This window comes from Phodopus roborovskii, unplaced genomic scaffold, assembly GCF_943737965.1.
Source record: "Phodopus roborovskii unplaced genomic scaffold, PHOROB, whole genome shotgun sequence".
NCBI classification, from domain to species: Eukaryota; Metazoa; Chordata; class Mammalia; order Rodentia; family Cricetidae; genus Phodopus; species Phodopus roborovskii.
The window spans coordinates 13,046,607-13,061,771 of NW_026126409.1; the positions used below are offsets into that span (position 1 = coordinate 13,046,607).

The following is a 15,165-nucleotide window of genomic DNA, read 5'->3' on the forward strand; positions in this document are numbered from 1 at the left end:
ACATATTTTTCTGTTTGAAACAGAATTCTGTGCAAAAGTTGTGAGTTACGATTATCACCCTGTCCCTATCCCATTACACTCTCCCCTGCTCCAAACTAACGTGCGACCCTGCATAGGTGTCTGAAGAAACAACTAGCAGGCACAGGAAGGAAGTCATCCAAGTTGCCTCATTTTAAGTTGGAGATGTCCCCTAGACATAACCAAGGATAAATGCTGCAGAGACTAAAACTGAGAATCAAGTGTGTGAACTCCTAAGCAAAAGAGAACATTATGGATAGAAGAGACTGGGGTTTGAATGAACTCATGGCTGAAGACTAGGCCCAGGGATGCTGACTCCAGCTCAGCATTCTTTCCTGTCATCCTAAGTTTGTTTTAAAAGGTAGCACAATGTGTGGGGAATAATAGAATTCAGACGACGTTTACATACGTGTACATTCTGTACCTTGGTCTTCCTCAGGGCCTATGTGGTTGAGTGACTAATGCTGTCAGAGCTCAACATTTAAACACTGGTGGCTGGTCCCCTAATATAAAGAAGACAAAGCAAGAGAAACAGATTCCTTATACTATTTACGATGTAGATAAGAAGGAAGAGAGTAAGTTCAGCTAGAACTGAACAAACTATTTAAGCTTTTTGGTACCCATGTGGAACTTGTATTGTTTCGTGTGTGCGTGCATGTGCGTGTGTGTGTGTGAGTGAGTGTGCACACACACCACAGTGGATATCAGGGAATAACTCTCAGCAGGCTCTTGCCTTCCTCCTTGCTGAGTCAGGGTCTCTGTGTTTCCGCTGCTACTGCTGCAGACTTCTGGCCAGCTGGCTGGGGAATCTTCAGGAAATTCCCCCATCTCCACCTCCCATCTTGCTAAAGGCGTGCTGGGATTACAGGTGTTTGCTACAGCAACAGCTCTTGGTCCCAGGGATCAAACTCCAGGCGTCACTTGCACAGCTAGAGTTTCTACATGCTGAGCCTCTGCCCTAGGCAGACCTAGGTTTTCAGACATGAGGTGTTTTTTTTTAATAACAAATATGATAACTTCAAACTATATTGTTTATTTAATAAAATGTCCATTTTAATTTGATAAGCATTAGAAAAAAATCTAGTTTCATGTACATATGTGACAATAAGCAAGTGAAACACTTCAATTTTACCCCAATATCTCACTTAATACCTTACCTATAATACACAAACACAGAAATAAATAATATGGTAGAAAAGTCTTCAATGTGTCCAGTTTCAGTCACAAGGAAAATAAATCTTTATGTACAAGAATGAAGTCTCAGTTCATGACTTATTTGTATTTAACATCTTCTTGTTAAACAGTAGATAGCTCTTCTTAAAGACATAATGTTTTATTCGCTGTTTTGTTTTTCAGGAAGAATATGTATGATCCAATAATTAAAGAAAGCTGAGATTACTCTGGCATGGTCTGTAAGGCAAAAACAAAAACAGAACAAACAAACAAAAATAAAATCATAAATAATAATTATTTTGTAGGTTTTAGCCCTTGGGCCCTGAAACAATCTAATAAAATTGGTATAAAAAATTGACAGTGATACAATGCAAATGGAAATAAAAAAGAAAAAAGAAGTTCATGTCAAGGAAAGAGAAACCTAAGTGGTGTGTACCAGGAGTTGCATGGCATGATGGCAATGCTATGACAGGACACCAAAATTCAACCAAGGGAACTAAGTACATCTCCAGCATCGCCTGCCACCCTCCAGTTTCTTCCTAAGGGGACTGTAGCCTGAGTCAGTACATCTCCATCTCCAACATCACCTGGGACTCTACAGCCTCTTCCTAGGGAGTCAAGACTTTTCTCCAACATCAGCTTCTCTGTAGTCACACTGTGCTGCGTGTGAGTCACATCTAGAGTTTAATTTAGGATGGTTCTACTTTTAAAGTTTACAGCTACAGAGAATACAAGCTAACCCTAAGCCTGGAGGTAGAGGGTGGGGCAGAGAGGACCCTTCCTCAGGTTTGGCCAAAGCCCAGGGCTGCCCTTGATGTGATCCCTCTGATGCTTTACTTTCTCACCGTGTAGTATACAGTATCCGTATCCGAGAGACCTGGTGCTGAAGTGGGGTGTCCAAGTTCCCCTTTATTTCACACAAGCCCTCTGAGATTCGCCTAACACATTATTATTATTATTAATTGCCCAGGCACCTGGTGTTTGACCTGTCTCTTTTTTTCTGTTGGGATAAGTATGGAAGCTCCACGCCTTGAATACAGGGGAGCTGAGTGCAGGCATCTCTACCTTGTCCTTTAGTGTCTGAGTGTGACAGAGGTCAGCTCAGCAAATGGCAGCCTGACTCATAAGGGGTCTGTGACAACAACAGAACATGGAGGTATGAGTCCAAACTTTGATTAGCACCCGTGTGGTCCTCACACCCTGAAGGCATTGAGCCTGGGAAAGGTGTCTGAGTCCCCTTTCAGTGGGTCCTCTGCGGGCTCAGAATAGAACCCTCAGCTTTGAGAAGGTAAGGTGGGCAGGATACACATGCCTGCTTTTAAGTTCAGACCCCAGGAATAACAGACACAGCTACTAGACTTCATAAGTTCACTCACGGAGAATAAAACCTAATCCCAAAATGTTGCATAGGCCACATCTCCTCATGGTATTTAAGAATAATGTTTCATTGTTTGTAAAACTGTTCTATAAAATAGCTTGACATAGAAACAACTGTAAGTGCATATCTTACCCTGTGCTTGTTGCAAATGTGTCTGACATCTAATTTGTTCAATAACCTTAAGGCAGAATCAGTGACTTCCACAATGCGGTCTCCCCCTGTGCACACTTGAGATGTGCTTTTAAAAACTGTATAAAAGTTTTGGAATGTGAGTGTGTGTGTGTGTGTGTGTGTGTGTGTGTGTGTGTGTGTGGTGTGGGTGTGGTGTAGTCTGTGTGGTTATCTGGTGTGGTATGTGTGATTATGTGACATGTGGTGTGTTGTGGTGTGTGTGGTCCATGTGATGGGGGTTTGACATGTGGTTATGTGGTGATAGTGTGTGTGGTTATGTGGCTTGTGGTGTGGTGTGTGGTTATGTGGTGTGGTGTAGTATGTGTCATGTGGTGTGTGGTGTGGTATATGTGGAATGTGGTTATGTGTTGTATGGTGTGGTATGTGTGGTTGTGTGTCTGTACCTGTACATGTGCACGCAGAAGCCACCTTATTAAGATAACGCCTCCTGTTTAAACAGAAGCTCACTATTGGATAGGCTGGCTGACCAATGATCTGGGATCTCTGTGTGTCTGCACTGTGCTGCTGGGGACACAGGCACATGTGTTTATCCCTATCTTTATGGGTGGGGCTGGGATTCACATGTGGGTCCCTATTCGTCTATAGCGAGTGCTCTCTATAGCCACTGAGCCATCTCCTTAACCTTATTATTTTTAAATAAAACCTTTCTGAAGTTTGGAGTAAGACCTTCATGGATATTTAAATTTGTCAAATACTGAATACAGTGGGCATGGTAATGGCAACTAGCTGTGGGCCTGTTAGGTGGTGGTCCCTGCTTTTGGGGGAGCATCTGAGTATTCTCCCCTAATGCACACGTGTACTTCCCATGAGCTTCTTTGTCTGTACTGTCTTCTTCAGTTTCCTTCTCCAGTTGTTCTATGGCCCAGTATCGCGGTAAATAAGGATCAGGATAAACAAATAGGCTGAATAGATGTTTATTCAGGGAGAAATAACTTACAACCTAGACAGATGAACACCAGGAAATTCAACCCGATCCTCTCCTGTCCGAGTCATGCCAGAAAGAGAGCCCCTTTCCTGACCCCCTCCGACCTCCTTCCACAGGTCACTTCCGCCCATGGCTCCACCCCCAATGGGTGTGGTCAGTGCTACAGAAGGACTATCTCACTACAGCCCAGCCTGTTGCAGGTCAACTTTGCTCAAGTCTCTTATTCATCTGTCATAAAAAAGCCTTTGTCCTCTACCTTCCCCTCAGGTGAATTCTGACCCTCATCCTCTGTCCCTTCTGGACAATCTTGGGCCCCTAACAGGGCCACATGACAAGCCTAATACACACAGACTATATAGTTTGCATAGAGTGTGGAATTGAAAATGATTAGAGAAGTAAAAAGGGAAAGACCACTTTCTAATTGTCTCAACAGTGAGATTTTAAAAAGGCACCAAGATCTTTGGAAGACAGAAAACTTCACCTTCTATGAAATCAGCAGTGAAAAGAGGAAAAAATTAATTACTCTACATCCAATTAAATGTAGAGTCCCCCCTCAAACTTATAACTCAAATGTCAAAAATTAGGTGACACACATTTTTGCATACATTATGAGCATCTTTTCATGCCAACCAGAAGCACATGGACCCCTTTCTCTGAGGGTTCTATTCTTCTGGGTCTTTGGAGTATTTTTATGCTCAGGTCTGGGGAAAATCCCTGGGTAGTTGCTGTGGTACTTACCAGGGGGCATTGCACAGTGCTCTGGGAACATCCTCAGAGCACTCTGCAGTCTCTCAGTGTCCTGCATAAGCAGCAGAGTTTTCATGTGGTCCAGAATGAGCACATCGGAGGGAGGCATGTGCCGAGACTCGAGGAGGTGAAGCAGCTCTTTAGATGTTTCTATACACACAGCTGGATCGAAGCCTTCAGAAGTATCTGAAACAAGTCCCACAGAACCCAAGTTTCAAGATAAACTTTCACTTCTTTAAGAGTCCTCAAACAGACATTCCTCTTGTGATGAGGTGTACAAAATATAACAAGCTCCCAGGAGAGAACTGGAATAGAACTTTGGAAAGAAAGACAATGTACCACTATAGGAACGACACTGGAAAGTTGGCTTGTGTCTGTCTGATCTTTTAAACACCTTCCAAGCATAACACAGAGCTAGGAGTCAGAGACAACAGCAGGAAGGAACAGACAAGGAAACGAAGCTCAAAGGCATGCTACGGGTCTTTAAAAACATCAGCAACAGAGCAAGGGATCTGGCTGTTTAGTACAAATCAAGAAAACCCACCCAAGAGGCCAGCTTTGCTTGTTCTCCAAAAGGGCCATTGGTCTAGGCGTCTGTCTTGGAAAGATAAGAAGGTCTTTTCTCTTTGGCTCTTTTAAAGATCCTTTAAGCTTTCCATTTATTTACTTATTATTTTTAGTCAGCACATTAAGTAATAAATTTCACTTCATTTTCACATGTACACCTGGTTCTTACTTGCCTTTGCCCATGGCCATCATGGCTCTTTCTGGTCCCTATCTGCTTCTACATCACATGCTTCCTACCCTCTGTTTTTCTTTCCTCCCCATTTTCTCTGGATCTCTTCTTCCATCACACAGTCCCCTTTCTAATATCATGTCCTGGATACACACACACACACATACGCAAATTAAAATTTAGGTTTCCATATGGGAAAAACAACAGCAGTGCCTGTATATCCAAGTCTGGCTTGTTTTGCCAAACATCATGAGGTGTTTAGCTTCACCTTCCTGTAAGGATCACAGCTTCAATCTTTTTGCATCTGGATATAATTCCACATTTTCTTTACCAGTTTCAGGGTTTTCTTGTCACCAGCTTTCTGTGGTTGATCACATGATGCTTATATGTGTTGTGGTCTGTGTTAGTCCTTGTGGAAGTTTGAATAGGCTGGGAGATTTGAATGCTTGGTCGCCAGGGAGTGTTGTTGTTAGGAGCTGTGACCTTGGGTGTGGCTTTGGGGGAGGAAGTGTGTCACTTGGGGAGAGGTGGGGGGGGGGGCTTTGAGGTTTCAGAAGCTCAAGCCAGGCCCAGTGTCTCTCTCTCTCTTCCTGCGGCCTGCAGATCAGGATGTAGAACTCTCAGCTCCTCCCACACCATGTCTGCCTGCAGGCTGCCATGTTCTCTTCCATGAAGATACTGGACTAAACGGTAAGCCAGCCCCAATGAAATGTTCTCCTTTATAAGAGTTGCTGTGGTCATGGTGTCTCTTCCCAGCAATAGAAACTCTAACAAGACAGTCCTGCTGCAGTATGAATGTCCTTCATCAGATTGGTAAGTTCAGCTATCATCTCTAGAAACAGTTCCTGTTGTGCCTACCCTCTTCCTGATCATGCTGGTCGTCTGAGTGTTAGGCCTCCTGCTGTGTCGGGTGCATTTCACACACAAATCAGAAATATTTTTGCATTAGTGTAAGTAGTTACCTCTCACATGACTGTATATATCTCAGTTGTACTCTTAGGAACATTTACTATCCGCCTGAAATTTGCATCTATGACACCTGCCACCTTTTCCTAGATCCCCCAGTGATGCCATCCAAATGGGGGAACAAACTCTCAGTGGATTCTGACTGGCACTTGCTCTTTCTGGTCCTTAGATCAATTGCTAATGAAACAGTATGAAAATGAACAATTGTCAACCATGAGAATAAATATTTTTTTTCACATCCTATACAAGTATATATATAGTTACTCAAAAATGCTTACAGAAAACTCAAGCCAGCAAGTTGTATATGAAAAATAAAAGTGCGCCTCCAGGAAAAAGCCATGGCTCTTTTATTTCTCTGGTAGCTAATAAAAACGAGCTGCCGTTCAAAGCTGCCAGCTGGAATGGTCTTCATTTAGAAACACAGCCTTGAGCACCAATACATCCCAAAGCCTGACGTTAGAGAAGTAAAGCTCACTCCTCACGTGGGGCCCGACTTCACTGCAGGAGCACCGATTTCACACTTCACTGAGGGAGCCCCCACTTCACTGCAGAGTACTGACTTTACCGCGGGAGCACCGACTTCACTGCGGAGCACCGACTTCACCGCGGGAGCACCACTTCACCGCGGGAGCACCGACTTCACTGCGGGATCACTGACTTTACAGCACTGGCTGTTGTTTCCCCCAAGGTGCACAGGAGAAATAACATGTAGGATTCATGGGCTAAATGCAGTTTCATGTTAGAAAGAATTGAAATATTCTGGGTTTTGGCTTGAAACTTACTGTTTACTTGGAACATTGTGATGGTCAGTCCCAGTTGTCAACTAGAATCAGCTGTGAGATGGTCCATGGTGGATTATATATACCAGATGGGCCTAATTAAAATGGCAAGCTCCACCCACTGTGGGTGGGCACCATTTCAGATTGGGATCCTGGACCGTACAAAAGGGAGAAACAGAGATTAGGACAGAAATCCACTTCTCTCTTCTTCCTGATTGTGGGTGCCACAGGACCAGCCCCTTCTTCTTCCCTAAGTTACTCTATCAGCATTGTGTCAGATATAAGACTTATACTTTAATGTGTATTATACAGTAACAATTTAAGTATTTTACTACACTTGGTATTCTTCCTAATGCTAAGTGGATGCCATTATCCAAAGGAAGACACGGGTAGGGACACCTACCATCATAAAAATAGATTTCTTGTGTTGACTTGAGAAAACTCAGGACGCTGTCTGCCTTGCTGTTGGCAAGTTCAGTGTCGTCCTGGGTGATGTCTGTGACAGAGCACGCCTGGTCATCTTCGGCTTCTCCTCCAGAGACATCGCCCGCATCCGCCTCGCTGCTGCTCTCAGGCTGATACATGAAACTGAGCCCAAAGGGCTTCGCCACTGAGCCGGCGGCTTTCCTCCTCTTCAGCTGCAGCTTCTTTTTCAGCTTCTTCCTTTTGTTTTTGCTCATTGTGGGGGCACCTGCATGCATCTTCTCGTGTGAAAGGCCTGGCTGTGTCTCTGGTTCTGCTTGCTTGATCACAGCATCATTGAGGGTTTTAACATTTTTCTTGGATTTGTGCCTTCTAATTCTTCTCCTTTTTGGTTGATCATGAAGATCTGGCTCTGTTAAAAAAAAAAAATCCAATAAGGTAATTTTTAGTATGATAGAACCAGAACAACCATATTTAACTTACATACATCTTCCACCAGGATGTTTATAGTTTCAGTACAAAAGCAGTTTAAACAACTTACTTCAGTGCTTCTCAACTTTACCTTAAGTGATCATACCACTTAAACCTTAGTATAAGCCTGAATTCAAATGAATGTCCTTATTCCCCCTCCTTACAAAAAAATATACACACTCACAACTACTAGAATTGTGACATCTAGTGTGTGTTTTTAGGGATATAACTATTGCTTTATTAGTGTGAAATTTAACCTCTCATGGCCCTGGAATAAAAGCATATGAACTAGTCTTATTTATTTATTTAGTTATTTTGATTGAGATAGAGGCTTTCTATATAGCTGAGGCCAGGCTGGCTTTAAATTTGAGATTGTCTTGCCTTAGTCTCCAGCTGTCTGCCTTCAGAATGTGAGTGCTGTAGTGGGTACAGAAATTTACAGCTGACACACAGAGCTAGTGTGAGCGACCCACTAACGACACATGAAGAACAATATCAGGACAACATAGCTCTACACAGATCAACAGGGGGAGTAGTACTGCGTGCACACAGGGCTAGAGGGTGCCCAGTGGATGTACTGTTACTGGCATGAGGAAGGTCTGACAGTGTAGAACTGGCACCCAAAGACTGGATATGAAGGCTCCTGGAGACGGTATATGGAGACTGTGAAAAAAAATAAGACACAAAATTCTGCACTCCGTCACATACATATCTGATAGGCTTGAAGGTTACTAAGACCACAGGCATTCTTCTCATCACAGGTAACTCATGTGCTATGGGCCCTGACTGAACAGATCTATGACTGCAAAGCATGCCTATTCCCTGTGCTTTGGTTTTCAGACGATTCTAAGTTTTAGGAAATTCTTGTTTGAGATTTCTGAGCTATAGCCTCTTGAGAAATCAAGTTTAACCAAAGCACGGCTTACTGACCCCACAGGAAACTACCTAGCAGGTCCCTTTCTCTGTTTGTACCCTAGGGTTCTCATGTGCAACCAACTCCCACGGAGATGTGTAAGCAGATCCAGCAGGCTTCATCAACCTTGGAAATACACAAGATTTGTCTTTTAGTGAGCTTGAACACTTCTCTCTTTCACCTGACTCGGATCATCCCAGCTTTGAGCCCTTGACGGATTAGATGCTGCATTGTGGGATCGGTGAGCAATCCCACTGCTATTTTTGAATGAGAGTTCTCAGTTTTCTCCTGATACACTTAGCAACAGTATCCATGAAACCTACTGCTACCTCAAATTCAACACGAGGCCAAAATTATGCCTCGTGAAATCATGGCATTAGATTATGGTCTAGCTCATAAAGTGCTTTCCTCAACCGCTGGTAGATTTTTGAATGGAGTATTTTGCCATTTCATTTGCAAGTATGAATTGATATCAGGGGCCTGCTAAGTGTGGCTGACAGATCGATGCTGATTTCAAGTATCTTTGACTTCCTGACCATGAAATGGCCTATTAAATATTCATGGCCCCAAAGTGACTACTGTTTGTGGAACTGTTTTTCTCCAGTTCATTTCACAATAGAAAGAAGTATTGTTACTGGCATCTTTAGAAATAGTTAATGTCAGTAATTTGGAGAATAGAATCTATAGAGAGTTTATCATCTCAAAGCAAGGGTGCATCTGGGAGGCAGTGTGACAGGTCCCTGGTATGTAAGTCACCAAGGAGGGTGGGCAGAGGCCCTGCAGTTCTCCTTTTTTCTATTTGTGAGCACCTCCCTCCCCGCTGAAAGCCACCTCCAGGAATACAGCTAGCTGCCAACTTTGTTCTCTGTGGCTCACTCCTTTTCCAAGTGGTCATACCATAATATGAACAGCTGTCATACTGTTCTGCTATTTTAAAAAAAGACTATAAAGTGTTGTTTTAAAAGGTGGCAGCAGCAAAACAGCTCTCAAATGATGCACTTATCATACTTTTTTTTTTCAAATAAATATATGTGTGCTGTTGAAAAGGAAAACTTGAAAATAAAAAGTGGCTGTTAACCCAGACCTGGGAAGTCCACAGTGGTCACTCGAGATGAGAAGAGTGTGGACTGCTTGGACCCTGCTGTACTTATCTGGTGTCCATGTTTAGAACATTGAACATGTACTGCCTTATAATGAGGAAAACTTATTTTAAACTTGAAATTATGACATCTCAAAAGGTATAGGCTGCCATTAAGTCCTCCTTGGATGTATATGTTAATCGCAAGAGGAAAGAAAACCAAGAGTAAGCCTTGGTTTTAGTAGGTAGAGGTCTAGGGATACAAAACTGTGGACAGGGATATAGCTCAGTGGTTAAGTATGTGTCTAATATAAAGGAGGCTCTGGGCCATCACCAGCACTGAAAAGCAAAATGAACAACAAATATATATGTATATAAATACATATATATTATATATGTTTATACATACACACATATGTATGTATGTATATGGCTGTCTCTCCATTGGGTGTGGTATGAATCTCTTTAGTCTATTTCTTAATCCATTTGTCTCCTTGAACACAGGACTAAGCTCCATTCCACTTCCTGGTGTCCCTTTTCTCCTCAGCGTGCTCCTTTTCATTATAAATCTTTGTAATCAGGAACACTGGCAACCACTCGCCAGAGCCTATACTGTGCTGTTTGGAGATTTCCTCTGCCAATGGAATTCGTCCAAATCTCTTCACTTTAGCCTCAGGCAGACTTATAAGGGCAAAAAGCAGCCACATTCTTCACCAAAATATCACAAGACCGATCTCTAGGCCACATACTAACATTCTTCCCCTCTGAAACCTCTTGAGTCAGCCCCCCACAGTTCAAAACTTCCATGCTCCTACTATTATGGTCCATTTAGCAGTGCTTAAAGCATTCAACTGCTTTTCTAATCCACACTCCCAAGGTCCATATTCCTTCAAACAAAAACAGGTCTCTCTCTCACAGCAATACCCCAGGCCCTGGTACAACTTACGTCTTAGTTAGGGTTTCTATTGCTGTGAAGACACACCATGACCACAGCAACTCTTATAAAGGAAAACATTTAACTGTGCTTGGCTTATCGTTTAGAGGTTTAGTCCATCATTGTCATGGTGGGCAGCAAGGCAGCATGCAGGCAGACACGATGCTAACGAGGGAACCGAGAGTTCTACATCTTGATCAACAGGTGACAGGAAGTGAACTGTCACACTGGTGAAGCTTTAGCATAGGAGACCTCAAAGGCTACCCTCACAATAACACCCTTCCTCCAACAAGGCCACAACTACTTCAACAAGCCACAACTCCTAATAGTGTCACCCCCTTTGGGGGACATTTTCCTTCAAACCACCACAATCCCACTCAAAGTTCTAGGGCCAGCATCAAAAGACAGAAGGCTGAGTTGGGGCTTCCCCAGTTGGCAGAATCAAGGTCAGGGTTCTTACAGGGTGTGAGAGGACTTGTGAGGGATATGTTTATTTAGACCTTTGATGGTGACTTTAGGAGTGATACATTGCACCTTGGCTTCTGCACTGTCCCCTTGTTCCACAGGATTGCTGCATAGACTTCATGTGTCAGTCTTTGCTAAGAGAAGCTGAGAGCTCAGAAAGTGGATGAGCCCTTGAGGGGAGCCCAAAGATGTGGCACCATCTTTTACATTTGCTGTGGCTATGCATGCCTAGGTTGTAGAATTTCCCAGGTTTGGAGAGCACAACACACTGTATAAAATATATTACATGTACGTTCATACAGAAATTGTAGCCTCTATCTTATGTAAAACATGTGCCTATGGCAGTGTGGCTTACACGTGTATTTGGCAACGGAGAAAATAAGATGTGTTGGGCATAATTTTCATATACTAGCTAATGGGGAAACATTTCCTTGGGATTTGGAAATCTCAGAAAGCCTTTAAGGGTAAAAAATATAAGCATGGTGGCAAAGATGTGTTTGACAACAGCCAGTATCATGAGAAACCCAGGTCACTGGGTACTGACCTATCATCTCATGCTTTTCATGGTGACATCCTTTCCCATGGTCACCTTGAAGACATTCCTTAAACAGAAGTCATATTTTCACCATGGTGGAAAAGCCCCCTGATAAAGATTCTCTGCTTGGCAAACTCTAGGCAGTCTCCTGACCCTCCTCCAGAGCTCACTTGTGAATGTTTACCTAAAATCCAGTCCTCATACCTGCTCATCTCATATATCTTATCTGCTTTCTACAACTCCACTCTCCTTCCCTTCAGCAAGAATCCTGTTAGGGTGGCTTGACCAGAATCCCTAGCTATGCTGTATAGGGTGATGGGTGAAACCACATGAAGTGTGTTTTGGATTAGAGACAAAAAGCAAGTGTTTTAAAGAATTGCATCACCCATGAAGGAATAACTTTCACCAAGGCATGTAAGAAGCCAAGTGCATTGCTTACTTCTGTGTCCCTATAACACCACCACCAACGCCACCAACAGTTAGAGCAGAGATGTGGGCTCCTGCAGAGCACTGTGGTATGGGAGCATGTGGCAAAAGCTGTTCTTCACACTGCTTGGCAGACAGTATGCAAAGAAAGGCTGTCCACACAGGAAGGTGTCATGGTAAAATACTATCCCAAGGATGCTGCCCTATAGCAATACCCCACCTCGTGCCCCCATCCTCCCCAGCAAGGTCCCACTTCCTACCCACAATCCCTCCCTCCCAGCAAGGCCCCACCTCTTACCTTTCTCCATCTCCCAAAAATACTATCATAAGAACCGACCAAAGGACTAATCAATGGATTAGCTCAGAGTCCTTCAGCCCTGGGTCTGGAACCCCCATCACAAACACACCCAGAGGTTTGACTAATGCCCTAGGCATTTCTTAATCCAACTAGAATGATAATATAAATTAGCCATCACACAAAATAAATTTCAGTTAATTCAGGAACTGAAACATGAATTTCCAACCCCACTGACCCACCACTGGGACAAGGAAAACAACCATAGCTCACAGAAACCCGGACAGGAAGTGTGGGATGGCGGTCAATGGGACTTTGATCACAAAGGAGATGGAATTATAACCCACCTCACTTAACTACAGGCCTTTAAGGCAGAGTTGATGGCATACTTCTTTTTTTAAAGTAATGATAGACTAGAATTCCTGCTCATTGCACATCAGAAGTGTCAGATATGGCCACAATAGTTTCCTGTTTTGTACCTAAGGGGCAGTGGCCTTCTCCTCAGCAGATGGCTGCTGAGTTCATGTTTTGTTTTTCAAACAAAACCTGGGAACTCTACTCTTTTCTTTTTGTTTTTTTGAGACAAGGTTTCTCTGTGTAGATCTAGCTGTCCTGGAAGCAGCTCTTGTAGACCAGGCTGGCCTTAAACTCATAGAGATCCACCTGCCTCTGCCTCTGCCTCCTGTTGCTGGGGTTAAAGGTGTATGCCACCACCCCCCCCCCCCCAGCTAGGGGACTCTACTCTTTGGTTCTCTCCTATTCCCTCATACCAGAACTGCATGTTAATTGCACATGAATACAGGTGCTGACTTATTCTAGAGCCATCCATGTTTCTGCTTCTTTGTTTGTCTGGAAAATATCTGCCATAAGAACTGGGTGACAGTCCCATCTCCTAAGCTGCCACTCCAGCAGGGTTCTCCAGTGTGCCTCCTTCCCTAGCTTCCAGACTACGGAGGCCTTTCTCCAGGCCTGGGAATCTTTCCTCTCAACTGTTATGAATGATGAGCCTGTCTCCTGTTGTGGGGAAGAGAGACACACAGAGACCACTCAGCTCAACCAAATTCTGAACCAAGTCCCTACTAAAGCCTGCTGGTGACTACCTGGAGAGAAATACTTCTCATAGAGCAGCTTTGAATACACTTTATGGGGAGCTTCTAAAGGCAAAGAACAGAAGAACTACTTTCTGTTTGGCAACTGCAGGGGGAGTAAAGCAAGCAAGCAAGCAAGCAAGCAAGCAAGCAATTTAACAGAAGCCAGAAGTTAGTTAGCTAGGGCATTTCTTTTCTTATTTTACTGAAGATAGATTATTTTCTTACAGTTTTCTCTCTCTCTACTTCTTCCAGTTCCTACCCAGTTCCGGATGGACTCCCTTTCCATCTCTCATTAGAAAGAACAGCCTTCTAAGACATAACAACCAAATGTGACAAAATAAAATATACTAAGATGAAGCAAAAACTTTCACATGGAAGTTGGACATGGCAACCCAACAGGAGGGAAAGAGTCCTAAGAGCAGACAAGAGATCAGAGACTCGCTTGTCCTCACAGTCAGGAGTCCCATAAAAACACCAAGCTAATGGCTACCGCACATTCTCAGAGGACCTGGTGCAACCCATGTAAGCCCTGTTCTCGCTGCTTCCGTTTCTGTGAAGTCATACGAGCCTTGCTTAGTTGATTCAGAGGGCCTTGTTTTCCTGGTGTCCTCCATCCCCTCTGGCTTTTATATTCCTTCTGCCTCCTCTTCTGCAGGGAGGGTTTCCTGAACTGAGGGGATGATTTGATGGAGATCTCCCGTTTAGATTATGTTTTGTATAATGTCTGGCTGTGGGTCTCTGCATCTGTTCCTGCCTGCTGCTGGAGGAAGCCTCTCTGATGATGACTGCATAAGGCACTGATCTATCAGGGTATCAGTAGAAGTCATTTTATTGATTTTTTTGATAAGTCATGTTTGATTTTACTCTAGGTCTCTGGACTATCTAGTCTCTGGGTTTTTGGTTACTCAAGCAGTGTCAGACATGAGCTCCTTCTCATGGAGTGCGCCTTACAGCAAATCAGACATTGGTTGCCTACTTGCACATGCTCTATGCCATCATTGCCCTAGTATATTTTGAAGGCAGGACAGACTGTAGGTCATAGGTTTTGTGACTGGACTGGTGTCCATGATTCTCTCTCAGTAGCCTACAGAGTACCTTCCTGCACTGAAGAGATTAGAATGTAGGGGTGAAGGCTCCATGTAGGCACCGTATATCACCTGATTTTTGATAAAGACAGAAATGTACACTGGAAAAAAGACAGCACCTTTAACAAATGGTGCTGGTCAGACTGGATGTCTGCATGTAGAAGAATGCACCAAACTCAGCCAAAGACCTACACATAACACTTGATACACTGAACCTGATAGAAGAGAAAGTGGAGAATAGCCTTGATAGCTGCCGCATTTTGAACCTGAGTGTCTGAATGGGATTGGGTTCTTTCCCACCAGACTTTTCATGTTGTGAGTAGAAAAAGGTGTGTGGGTGGGGGAGGGGTCAGTCAGGTTAAACCAAAGATGGCTCCAGCTGAGACAAGATAGAGGAAACTTAGCTCTGTCACATCTTCTAGTCACCGTAGGTAGGCAGGGGACTAACTTTAACAGTGGCCAGCAGGCATACCAGTCTGTCCTTACTTGATGTATGTAGAGATGCAGAGCCCCCAGGGTCACTCCCCCCCCCCCA

General features: G+C 43.7%; 1 protein-coding gene across 1 annotated transcript in view; it reads right to left on the reverse strand.

Moving 5' to 3' along the window:
* Positions 1-1,031: 1,031 nt before the first annotated feature.
* Erich1 (glutamate rich 1) overlaps positions 1,032-15,165 on the reverse strand; it is a 55,660-nt gene continuing 41,526 nt past the window's right edge. Inside the window, exons 4-6 of the mRNA XM_051182069.1 lie at positions 7,318-7,749; positions 4,425-4,619; positions 1,032-1,428 (exon numbers count right to left, since the gene is read on the reverse strand). Coding sequence (XP_051038026.1) covers positions 1,352-1,428; positions 4,425-4,619; positions 7,318-7,749 — 704 coding nt within the window. The 3' untranslated portion in view covers positions 1,032-1,351. The remainder of the gene's footprint in view (positions 1,429-4,424; positions 4,620-7,317; positions 7,750-15,165) is intronic.